Consider the following 12,989-nt stretch of genomic DNA (forward strand, 5'->3'; position numbering starts at 1 on the left):
AGAGAAACCCACTAAAAAAAAAAAAAAAAAACCACCATGAAGGACCAGCAGATGGCATACTGGTTATGACTCTGGACTCCCACTCGGTCAACTGCAGTCTGAGTCTCAAACCTGGTGACTTGAAAATCACACTGGGAGCACTCACAGCCGCCCTCTCCAGGCTGTGCGACCTGCGCACTCTTGAGCTTCAGGATGGTGAAAGCTAAGAGCTGGGCCTGAAGAAGCACTTCGAAGGCAGTCCTACTGATAGTAACTTTGAGCTGGAGACAACTGAGCTCCCACCCTTCAAAAATGGAGAGGTCCTGCTTGAAGCTCTGTTCCTCACTGTGGATCCTTACATGAGAGTGGCAGGCAAAAGATTGAAGGAGGATGATACGATGATGGGACAAGTGGCCAGAGTTGTGGAAAGTAAAAACTCAGCCTGGCCAACAGGGACTGTTGTCCTGGCTTCTTCAGGTTGGACAACACATTCCATTTCTGATGGGAAAGACCTGGAAAAGCTACCTACAGAGTGGCCGGATACATTACCACTGTCTTTGGCTCTGGGGACAGTCGGCATGACAGGTCTAACTGCCTACTTTGGCCTACTTGACATCTGTGGTGTGAAGGGTGGAGAAACGGTGTTTGTCAGTGCAGCAGCAGGAGCAGTGGGCTCTGTTGTGGGGCAGATAGCCAAGCTCAAGGTCTGCAAAGTTGTTGGAGAAGCAGGATCTGGTGAAAAGGTTGTCTATCTTGAAAAGCTTGGATTTGATGTTGCCTTTAACTACAAAACAGTAGAGCCTTTAGAGAAAACTTTGAAAAAAGCCTCTCGTAATAGTTATGATTGTTATTTTGATAATGTAGGTGGAGAGTTTTCGAATGTTGTTATCCCCCAGATGAAGCTATTTGGAAGAATTGCTATATGTGGGGTTGTCTCTACATATAACAGGACCCACGCTCCTCCCCCAGGCCTACCCCCAGAGATGATCATTTATCAGCAACTCCGCATGGAAGGGTTCATCGTCTCCCTCTGGCAAGGAGAGGTCCGCCAAAAAGCTCTGAAGAACTTGCTGAAATGGGTCTTGGAGGGTAAAATCCAGTATCAAGAATATGTCATTGAAGGATTTGAAAACATGCCAGCTGCATTTATGGGAATGCTGAAAGGAGATAATTTGGGGAAAACAATAGTGAAAGCATGAACAAAAAAATGACACGTGGCATCTGGCGATCATTTGGATGGTTACCAGATTTGTTTTCACCTTTTAATAAAAATGTATACTGCCTAACTATCTTAAAAAAAAAAAAAATCACACTGGGCTCTTGTGCATGTGTGCCCAAAATCCTGAGAGGAAAATGGAGGGATTGCTGTGTGGCCATCTCCCTATGGGCGTGATTTCTCTCTTTCTGTCTCTCTGTGTCTCTCTCCAGCAAGTACATGCACCCTATGGCAAAAACCTCTCAAAAATAAAAATAGATAATAATAAATCCCAGGGTCAGCAGATGGCATGTTGTTTGAGGTGCTGGACTCCCACATGGTCAACTGCAGTTGGAGTTCAGATCCGGAGGCTTGAAACTCATGCCAGACGCATGCGTGTGTATACATACGCAAAATCCTGAGAGGATAATGGAGGAGAAGAGATTGTGGAGAGGCGATCCCCCTAGGAGGTGATTTCTTGCTTCCTGTCTCGCTGTCTCTTTCTCTCCAGCGAGCACATGTTCCCTATAGCAAATGTCTCAAAGTTTCAAAATAGGAATATATAATACTAAAAATTAAAATGGAGGAACAAAGAGGAGAAAGAGAGAGACAGTACTTGAGGAAGAGAAAAACTAGTGGGATCTTTTCTTTTCTAGAAGAGATTATTGTTATAGGGCATGTGTGCGTACCAGAGAGACACAGAGACAAAAGGCAGGAAATCACTCCTCAGGGGGAATGGCCACACCGCCATTCCTTCTCCTTCATTCCACTCTTGGGATTTTGGGCATGCAAGTGCATGAACCCTATGTGAGTTTTAAGCCTCCAGGTCTGGGACTCGAACTGTGGTCATTACATAGGAGTCCATCAACATAACCAATAACCACCTGCTGGTCCCATGGTGGGATTTTTTTTTTTTTTTTTTTTTAAGGATAACTTGGTCCATGAAACATAAAAGGATGTAAATGAGGTTTCTGAGGTTTTTACTCTTAGGTAGTATATATGACAATACTGTCCTTTTTCCTTCTAATGGATATAATTATCAATGTGGCACCTTGAACTGATACACACACAAGGAAACCAGCCCAAGGATGCAGCTGCTGCTGAGTGTAGTAGTGTGGAGAGAGGGTGGGAACCAGGGGCTGTGATGACATCCTTGTGCTGCTGATTCTGTATTGTAGGTACTGGGCATGGAGCCTCTTTTCGCTGGCATTTTGTTATTGTTGTTGGTTTGCTAGAGGGTGCATGTGGTTGCTCGAGAGAGAAAGAGTGAGAAAGCATCCCCCAAAGGGGATAGCTGCGCTGCAATCCCTTCTCTTTTATTCTTCTCTCAGGATTTTGAGCATGCAGCCACATGTGCCTGGTATGTTTTTCAAGCCACCAGGTTGGGACTTGAACCATGCGGTTGGCTCTGTGAGTTCCAGCTACCTTAACCACCATGCCACTTGGCTGGCCCCCCTCTGGACTTTTTCAATGTGAGATAATTCTTTCTTTCTTAAAGAATTATTTTATTTAACATTATTTACTATTATGATTTTCCAGTTCAATCAGAGAGAGAGAGAGAGAGATGGAAAGTGAGAAAGTGAGAAAACAAGTCACCAGGTCCAGGGCTTGAACTGTGGTCAGCAATGTAGAAGTCCAGTGCCTTTAATTACCATACCACCTGCCAGCCATGATAATTTATCTCTTGACTTGCTTAAGCCAATTTGAATTGGTGAGTTGAATTTTGCTACATATGGTCAGAAACATCCTAACCAATATTATGTATTTCAGAAATATAAACTATTCCTATGGGATTAGCTTTTCTATTTGTGCAAATTTTATTAAGCTGGCATTAAGTTTCAGTTAGATGTCACATGGTGCCACCTTACCCTTTCCTCATAATTGAATTACTGCCTTTATGGGTCTACTTTTGTCATCATGCTTAATATTCTGTAACAGTCAAATACAAAGCATAATTGCCTAGAAATGAATATGAAGATTTGATGTATATGGAATTCTATATTATTTATTTATCTTTACTCACGGTGGAGTGTGTGCACATGAGTGAAAGAAAGAGATGAGCACATGCCACAGGGTCTGATCATGCCACGATCCCCTTCCTATTCTGCAGTCTGCTAGATGCTGGACACTTTGGTATGTACCTGGCATGTTTCAGGCTGACCAGGCCAGGGATTCAACTGCAGTTTGCATGCGAGATCCAGCCTCTTCTCAGTAGCACATCACCTCTGCACCCTGGACCAATTGGTTCTGACTAAGTATTTTCCATTTTCCCATGTATGCATTTATCTTTTTCTTTTCTTTTTTTAATGTATGCATTTTTCAAACTTTTGTAAATGAGAATCACACGTGAGAAGCAAAAAAAAAAACTTTACATTTTAAATAAATCCTTTAATTATGTACATTTCTTTTAATTTTTTTCCAAGAGATTTTTGCTTTAGGATGTGTGCATTCAGTAGAGAGACAGAGAGAGGTAAAGTGAGAAATCAGTCCCTGGGGGGACTGCCATGCTGCAGTCCTTTCCCCTTCATTCTCCTCTTGGGTTACGCAAACACGTGTGCTCGGTGTGACTTTCAAGTTGCCAGGTCCAGGATTCGACCATGGTCAGCCACGTGCGAGTCCAACACCTTACTACACCACCTGCTGGCCCCAACCAAAATTTTTTTTAATTAGCTTTATGAATGTATTGGTGTATGTAACTAAGAGGCGGTTGCATTTCAGGTAAAGTATGATCCAGTAGCTTACCTGTACCGCAAAAAAACTCACTTTTTATCTACTTTTTATTCCTTTCATGCTTCCATAGTATCTGCTTTATTCTAATGCTATCTCCTCCCTGGGTGTGAAAATGATCATCCGCCATTTGTGCTGTGTACTTTCTTCATACATATCCAGCGGAGGAAGAAGTTTTCTCAACTTTTCATGCTCTAACTTGGAGACCAGAGTCAGAGGCTTAATTCTAAACAGATCATTTGGGGTCATAGTCCCACCTCTGAGTAAATCACCATAGCAAGGAGGACAGAGATGTGCCTACTGGCTTAAACCACTGCTGGCTACCTTGGAAGTAGCAGTGAGCTCATGCCTATTCAAATTACATGCCAGTGGATGTGGAGAAGAGATAGCCTCAGGGCAGCCTACAGCCCACCCTACAGGAAATGCCAAAGGCCTCACTCCCCTCTGTCAAGTGTCATTCGATATTATTTCTGTGATTCTGTTGTAGTGGTATATTGTTTTTCTTTTCTGTTTTATCTCAGCAAATTGTTTGCAACAGAAAACTATTTGGCTGCCATTAATGCATACAACTTGGCCATAAAACTGAATAACAAGATTCCACTATTGTACCTGAATCGTGCTGCTTGCCACCTAAAACTAAAAAACTTACACAAGGCCATTGAGGATTCTTCTAAGGTATATGTATCTATTTATTTATATATGGCACTTTAAAATTGTTACCTTCCTATTTCTAAGTTTAAATGATTCTCTCTCTCTCTCTCTCTCTCTCTCTCTATTTTTTTTTTTCTGTTAGAGCTAAATGATTGAGATATGAGGTGTTTTGTTTTTTTAGAGAGTGATTTTGCTATAGGGCACATGCGCTCACTGGAGGGATGGAAACAGAGAGACTCACCTCCTGGGATGGAGAAGTGAGAACTCACCTCCTGGGGGGATGGCCACGCCACAATCCCTTCTCCTCTATTATCCTCTTGGGGTCTTGAGCACGCACACTCACGTGCTTGGTGTGAGTTTTAAACCACTAGGTCCGACACTCTAATTGTGATGGACTACGTGAGAGTCCAGCAATGCAGCCATTATGCCACCTGAGGTCTGAGATACAAAGATTTTAAGAGTGTGTGTGTGTGTAGTTTCTTCATTTTTTTTTTCTTGTTATTTTTTTTTTTTTTTAGGTAGTCTTGCTATGTCTTGATCCTCCTGCCTCATCCTCCTAAGTTGCGGAATGACAGGCATGTTCCACCATGCCCAGCTATTTAGGTGGGCCAGGAATGGAACCTACACCACTTATTTATGTGGCCTCAGTTTGTGAACTGTAGTGTCTAGGGCACCTTACCTTGGCCTCACCCATTTTCTTAATGAAAAATTTTATAGATTTAATGCAAGATAGAAAGAAGAAAACAGTATTTTCTTATCTCTACCATTTGCACAGTAAAAGGATAGCTCCATCAGATGGAGCAGCAGTGGCATAATGACTATGTCATTGGACTCCCACATAGTCAGCTGCAGTTTGAGTCCTAGACCTGATGGCTTAAACTCACACTGGGGGACCAGCAGTTGGTGTAATGACTATGTCACTGGACTCCCATGTAGTCAACTGTGGTTTGAGTCCTGGATGTGGTTTAAACTAATGCCGGGCACGTGTGTGCGTGCATGTCCAAGATCCTGAGAGGAGAATGGAGGAGAAGGGACTGTGGCATGGCCATCCCCCTTGGGGGGTGATTTCTCGTTTTCTGTCTCTGTCTCTCCCTGTCTTTCTGGTGAATGCACATGCCCTATAGCAAAAACTTCTCAAAACAAACAAACAAAAACTCATGCCAGGTACATGAGTGTACGTGCCCAAAATCCCTGGAGGAGAATAGATGAGAAGGGATGGCAGCGTGGCCATCCCCCCCAGGGGATAATTTCTCATTTTCTGTCTCTGACTCTTTCTGTCTCTCAAGCAAATGCACATACCCTATAGCAAAAATCTCTCTTTTTTTAGAGAGATTTTTGTTATAGGGCATGGGCACTCGCCAGAGAAACAGAGAGACAAAAAGGGAAAAATCACTCTCCAGGGGGGTTGGCCATGTGACAGTCCCTTTTCCTCCATCCTCTTCTCAGGATTTTGGGCACACACACCTGTACACACACCCAGCATGAGTTTCAAGCCTCTGGGTTCAGGACTCAAGCAGTGGTCAGCCATATGAGTCCAGAGATGTAACCATTACGCCATCTGCTGGTTTCTATATTTTAAGGTTTTGCCATGAGGCGTGTGCACTTGCCAGAGAGAGACAGTGCCAGAGAGAAACAGAGAGAAACGGTGAGAGGAAAAGTGATAAATCACCCCCACAGGAGGGATAGCAACACCTCAGTCCCTCAGTCCCTTTTCCATTCTCCTGGAGTATGCATACACATGTCCCCAGTGGGGTTTTTAAGCCACTAGACCTGGATCAGCTATGTGGGGAGTAGAACCTTAACCACCATGCCTCCTGATGGTCCCCAGGGTAAACTTTCTATATTCTGTTCTTTTTTTTTTTTCTTGGAGAGGTTTTTGCTATAGGGCATGTGAGCTTGCCAGACAGACAGAAACAGAGAGACAGAGAGTGATGAATCATCCCCAGGGAGGATGGCCATGTCACAGTCCCTTCTCCATTCCCCTCCCGGGATCTTGGGCACGCATGCACATGCACCCGGCATGAATTTAAGCCACCGGGTCCAGGATTCAAACTGTGGTTGACTACATGGGAGTCCAGCAACATAGCCATTACGCTAACTGCTAGTCCCAGGGTAACTCTCTTTTTAAAAAATTTTTGTCAGAGGGTACATGCTTTCACCAGAGAGAGACAGAGAAAGGAAGAAGGAAAAGCACCTTCCAGTGGGGCATGATTATGTCACGACCCATTTTCCTCCATTTCTCCATGCTGTAAGGATTTGAGGCACACACATGTGCCTGGCATTTTTCAAGCCATCAGAATAGAGATTCGTACTACAGTTAGCCATGTAGAGTCTAGCTCTTTTTTTTTTTTTTTAATTTTTTTTGGAGAGGTTTTTGTTATAGGGCATGTGCGCTCGCCAGACAGACAGAGAGACAGAAAGTGAGAAATAACCCCCCGGGGGGATGACCATGCCACAATCCTTTCTCCTCCATTTTTCTCTCGGGATCTTGGGCATGCACACACATGCACCCAGCGTGAGTTTAAACCACCAGATCTGGGACTTGAACCGCCATCGACTACATGGGAGTCCAGCGACGTAGCCATTACTCTAGCTGCTGGTCTAAAGTCTAGCTAGCTCTTTTAACCACTAGGTTATGAGGCTGATCCTCTCATAATAGTTTTATGATCTAGAGTTCCTTTCACTAGCATGTTTTATGCACAAATAAATATTCATTGAATAAATAAACAAACTAGGGGCCAGAAAGTGATGTGGTGGTCAAGGCATTGGACTCCTACATGACTTACTGCAGTTCGAGTCCTGAACCTGGCAACTTGAAACTCAGACCATCGTGTGTATGTGCATGCTCAAAATCTCAGGAGGAGAATGGAGGCGAAGGGATTGAGGCATTGCCATCCCCTAGAGAGGTGATTTCTTACTTTCCGCCTTACTGTCTCTCTTTGGGGAGCAACATACCCTATGGAAAAAACATTTTTCTCAAAATTACTTTATTGAACTAGCTTTCTTTCCTTCTTTCTCTTTCCTTCCTTCCTTCTTTCTATCTTTCCTTCTTTCTTTCCTTCCTTCTTTCTTTCTTTCCTTCCTCCCTCCCTCCCTTCCTTCCTCCCTCTCTTCCTTCCTTCCTTCCTTCCTTCCTTCCTTCCTTCCTTCCTTCCTTCCTTCCTTTTCTCTTTTCTTTCTCCTCTCCTCTCCTCTCCTCTCCTCTCCTCTCCTCCTTTCCATGTTTCTTTCTTTCCTCCTTCCTTTCTTCCTTTCTTCCTTTCTTCCTTCCTTGCCAGAGAGTGACAGAGTGAGAAAGAGAGAGAGAAGGAAAGTGTGAAAGCAAGCAAAGCTGCCAAGTCCCAGACTCAAACTGCAGTCGACCATGTGGGCGTTCAGCGTTCTTAACCACCAAGCCACCTATTTGGCCCCAGGCACAAACCTTAAAAGAGAGAGAGAGAAATCACAGTGGGTATATGTGCGTGCATACCTGGAAAGTCCTGAGAGGGGAATGGAGGAAAAGGAGTTGTGGCATGGCCTTCCCCCCATGGGTGGGGAGCGTGATTTCTCACTTTCCCTCTTTCCTCTTTCTGTCTCTCTCCGGTGAGCACATGCACCCTATGGCAAAAACCTAAAATAAAAAAATAAACAAACAGATTAACTGACTGCCTAAATTATCCAATCTGGATAGGAAAGACTGCAAATGCTATTTATTTATTTATTTATTTATTTATTTTTGAGAGGTTTTTGCTATAGGGTGCATGCGCTCACCAGACAGAGAGACAGAAAGTGAGAAATCACCCCCCAGGGGGGATGGTCATGCCACAATCCCTTCTCCTCCATTCTCCTCTTGGGATCTTGGGCACGCATGCACATGCGCCCGGCATGAGTTTAAGCCACTGGGTCTGGGACGTGAACTGCGGTCGACTACATGGGAGTCCAGCGACATAGCCATTACGCTAACTGCTGGTCCCCTACAAATGCTATTTAATTTTTCCTGTTAGTAAAGAGAAAGCTATAGAGATTTGAAATGACTAGCTAAACCATAACTTTAGATGGAGTAGAAGAGATGAATGCCATAGTAGGAATAGCTAAGCAATTCTTTAAGTTGTTCAACCTAAATACATGCATTTGATGAATTCTCATACCAGCTATGCCAAAAATTTTGGTGGGTGAGAGCTTAAGACTTGTTTTTTTTTTTTTTTTTTCTTTTGAGAGATTTTTGCCAGGGAGAGAGAGAAACAGACAGAGACAATGAGAGGGAAAATGAGAAATCAGCCACTCCATGATCCCTTTTCAGTTCTCCTCCTGGGATTGTGGGCATGCATGCACATGTGCCCAGCATGAGTTTCAAGTCACCAAGTCCAGGATTCTAACTGTGTGTCAGCAATGTGGGAGTCCAGTGACGTAACTGCCACACCATTGACTGACGTCAAGACTTGTCTTAAAGTTAGAATTTTTACTCTGTGTGTGTGTGTTTTTAGAGGTTTTTGCTATAGGGCGCGTGCGCTCGCCAGAAAGACAGACAGAGATAGAGAGACAGAAAGCGAGAAATCACCCCGCAGGGAGGATGGCCATGCCGGAATCCTTTCTCCTCCATTCTCCTCTCAGGATCACACACACATGCACCTGGCATGAGTTTAAGCCATCGGGTCTGGGACTCAAACCACGGTTGACTACATGCGAGTCCAGTGACATAGCCATTACACCGACTGCTGGTCCCGAATTTTTCCTGTTTTTTACTCACCTTTAAATGAGAAAATTGGACCAGCAAGTGGTGTGGTGGTTAAGGTGCTATATTCCCACATGGCTGACAGTAGTTTGAGTCCCAGACCTGGTGGGTACTTTCTCTCTTTCTCTCTCTTACTCTCAGTCTCTCTCTGGTGAGCACACAAGCCCTACATCAAATTTAAATATAATAATAATAAATAAAATTAAATAAGTAATTTTTTAAATAAATAAAAATGAGGAAGTAATGTTTTTTCTTATTAATTATATATGTATATTTTGTAAGGCACTGGAATTATTAACACCACCTGTGGCAGACAATGCTAATGCAAGAATGAAGGCACATGTACGGCGTGGAACAGCTTTCTGTCAACTGGAATTATATGTAGAAGGTAAGAAATTGACAGATATGTTTTAAGTTGGAAGTTATACTCTGTAAGACTCCCATTATTTTATAATTTTAGCATTAATTCTTTGCTAAATAGCTGACAAAATAAAAAATGATTTTGGAATTATATGTAAAAGATTAATTGTAGGGACCAACAGGTGGTATGGTAAAGCCCTGGATACTCCCACATGGTTGACCATGGTTTGAGTCCCAGACCTGGTGGCTTGCTTTCTTACTTTTCCTCTCTTTCTCTCCGTGTCACTCTCTGGTTAAATTAAAATAGATTAATGAATAAATAAAATTAAATAAATAGTTATTAAAAATAAAAGATTAATTGTAGAAGAGAGTTAGAGCAAGATACGAACAACTGGTTTTGGTCAAGGAAAATGCTGTATTATCAGATGACTTTTCTACAGAAAGATGTGTGATAGAGGACGTAAATGAGTCATTTGAGATGTAATGTAAATTTTCAGATGAGTTGCTTTGATTGTACCATACATACATACACACATAGAAATGACTGATTTTGCACTAGTATGAACATTGCTTGTATTCATGAGACTATACAGTCTATCATTCAGCCCCAGCTTAAACACACATCAGGACATGTGGTGGGTATGCCCTAAATCCCGACAGTATGGAGGGCAGAGGGGATTGTGATGTGACCTCACCCCACCAGGCGGTATCTTCTCTCTCTCTCTCTCTCTCTCTCTCTCTCATTCACTCACTCACTCACTCACTATAGCAAACACACAACTTCTCTGGCAATTAAAAAAAAAAAGTGGAGGTTTATGTGATTTGCCTGACGTGGTATGGCAAATCATAGCACTTAGGGCTTTAACAGGTTTCCTTTCTCTGTAAGTTTCTACTGCTTTTTAGGAAAGATTGAGGTTCAGTTACTTTTTTTCTTTTTTTCTTTTAGGTTTTTGCCATAGAGTGTGTGCACTCACCAAAAAGAAACAGAGAGAGGGAAAGTGAGAAATCAGCCCCAAGGAGGGATGGCCACACTGAAGTCCCTTCTCCTCCGTTCTTCTCCTGGGATTTTGGGCATAGGCACACATAAGCCTACTGATTTTCAAGCCACCAGGCCTGGGACTTGAACTGTGGTCGGCCATGTGGGAGTCCAGCTTTTCAACTACACTACCTGCTGGCCCATCACCCCTTTTTTTCTTAAGCAAGTGTGGGAGAGAGTGTGAGAGAGGTATTTTGGGGAAGGTCTCACCATGCTCAATAATACTGCTCCAGCCTCCCAGTTAGCCAGAGCCACATGCACATACACCGCTGCACCTGGCCTCTCCAGACTGGGCCAGGAACCAAACCTGGCTTCACATAACTAGGGCAACTTAACATGTTTTTAACCAGGAGTCCACAGGACCAGCAGATGGTGTAGTGGTTGTGTCACTAGATTGTCATGTGGCCAATTGCAGTTTCAATCCTGGACCCACTGGCTTGAAAATCACACCAGGCATATGTGCATGTGTGCCCAAGATCCCGGGAGGAGAATAGAAGAGAAGGGATTGTGCTATGGCCAGTCCCCCTAGGGAGCGATTTCTTGTGTTCCATCTCATTGTTTCTGTCTTTCTCTCCCCAGTGAGCACACACGCCTTAAGGGGAAAAAACTCTAAACAAACAAAAAAAACCAGAGTCCATAATGCTTTTCTCTTTGTATTCACAGTTTGCATATTTCCATGAAAGAGAGACAGAGAAACAGTCACCCCCAATAGTCTTTTTTAAAGAATTATTTTTTTTATTTAACTTTATTTATTATTATTATTTTCCAACTTGATCAGCCAGAGAGAGGGAGGGAAAGTGAAAAAGCAAGCCACCAGGTCCAGGACTTGGACCATGGTCAGCCATGTGGAAGTGTCCAGTGCCTTCACCACCATGCCACCTGCCGGTCCCATCCCCAGTAGTCTTGATGCTGCTCTCCACTGCTCCCTTCAGCCAGTCCCAGCTCAGGGGCATACATATGCCTAGTGTGCTCAGTCTGGATCATGGGCCTTCACGTGCCCTATGTGAGCCTAGAACCTTCCCCTGTGGGTCAGCCTTACAGAGCATGTGTTTTACCATTCAGTCTCCAGCGTCTGTTTATGTTTTATTGAGTCTGTTCATGTTGTAGTGAATTTAAGCTGCTAGCCTATTTGAGCTTGAACTTAAAACTGTTTCTTAATGAATCATGAATGAAATCATAATTATTCCCTAAATCACTGAAATATTTCTGCAGTCTCAGTTACTATCATGTGTGTGAAGATGAGATTCTGACTAAAAACTTGTTCCTTGTCCTGAAACATGGTTTTTTTTTTTTTGAAGAGGTTTTTGCTATAGGGCACATGCGCTCGCCAGACAGACAGAGAGAGACAGAGAGGCAGAAAGCGGGACTCGAACCTCGGTCGACCACATGGGAGTCCAGAGACATAGCCATTACGCTAACTGCTGGTCCCGAAACATGTTCTTAATGGTTATTTTTATATTTAGAAAATATTGTCTAGGTAAGACAGGTATTCATGAAGTATTTATTTTATCAACCATCCTTGCTATGTAAAAACAGGTCTACAGGATTATGAAGCAGCGCTCAAGATTGATCCGGCCAACAAAATTATACAAAATGATGCTGAGAAGATTCGGAATGTAATTCAAGGAACGGAACTAGACTCTTAATGACTGTAGAAGCAACTAGGTATTGTACAATTGTTGGTCTAAGTTTTTCAAAAACAACCAAAGGCGTTGGGGATCTTGTACATCTTATGGCCATTTGTGCGGACTCACTTTCCATAGAGAGCAAAATGTCATAAGTCTAGAAAATGAAATGTTTGACTTGAATCTTTCTGAATAAGCCAATCAAAGTAAGCAGAATCTATTTTAATTCTTTACTTCTGCATACTAGTACGTTATGTAGTTGCGTATACACACACACACACACACACACACACACGTATATATTTGAATGAATTATATTTGCCCTTGTAAGAAAATATCTGTTGGTATGGTTGCCAGGATACTCACTAATTTTTTAACGAGGTAGAATTTTAAAATAAAGTATTGTATTTATGAAATATTTTGTTTAATTAAATATACTGTTTGTCTGAATGGTTGACTGTGGTATAAGTAATGTTAGGATTTTCGGTTTGTTTCCATATGCACAGAATCTTGTTTTGTCTCTAATGCTTCCTTCCCAGCTGTTTGTTTAGGCTGTTTACTTCAGCCTAATAAAACAACTGTTTGGAGGACCAGCTGGTAATATGGTGGCTGGATTCTAAATGGCTCAATTGTGTTGTTTGAGTCTTAGACCCAGTGGTTTGATTCCCAGACTCGGTAGCTTGGGAGACATGCCCGGTGTGTGTG

At 42.8% G+C, this 12,989-nt stretch overlaps 1 protein-coding gene and 1 pseudogene across 2 annotated transcripts in view; both read left to right on the top strand.

Moving 5' to 3' along the window:
* Positions 1-12,684, top strand: part of DNAAF4 (dynein axonemal assembly factor 4) — a 51,117-nt gene extending 38,433 nt beyond the window's left edge. For both annotated transcript variants that reach the window (XM_006163288.3, XM_014582019.2), the window contains exons 7-9: positions 4,423-4,576; positions 9,546-9,651; positions 12,196-12,684. In XM_006163288.3, the coding sequence (XP_006163350.1) occupies positions 4,423-4,576; positions 9,546-9,651; positions 12,196-12,305 (370 nt within the window). In that variant the 3' untranslated portion in view covers positions 12,306-12,684. The remainder of the gene's footprint in view (positions 1-4,422; positions 4,577-9,545; positions 9,652-12,195) is intronic.
* Positions 193-1,198, top strand: LOC102484863 (prostaglandin reductase 1 pseudogene; annotated as a pseudogene).
* Positions 12,685-12,989: the final 305 nt, after the last annotated feature.

This window comes from Tupaia chinensis, unplaced genomic scaffold, assembly GCF_000334495.1.
Source record: "Tupaia chinensis unplaced genomic scaffold, TupChi_1.0 Scaffold141943_1, whole genome shotgun sequence".
Classification (NCBI taxonomy): Eukaryota; Metazoa; Chordata; class Mammalia; order Scandentia; family Tupaiidae; genus Tupaia; species Tupaia belangeri.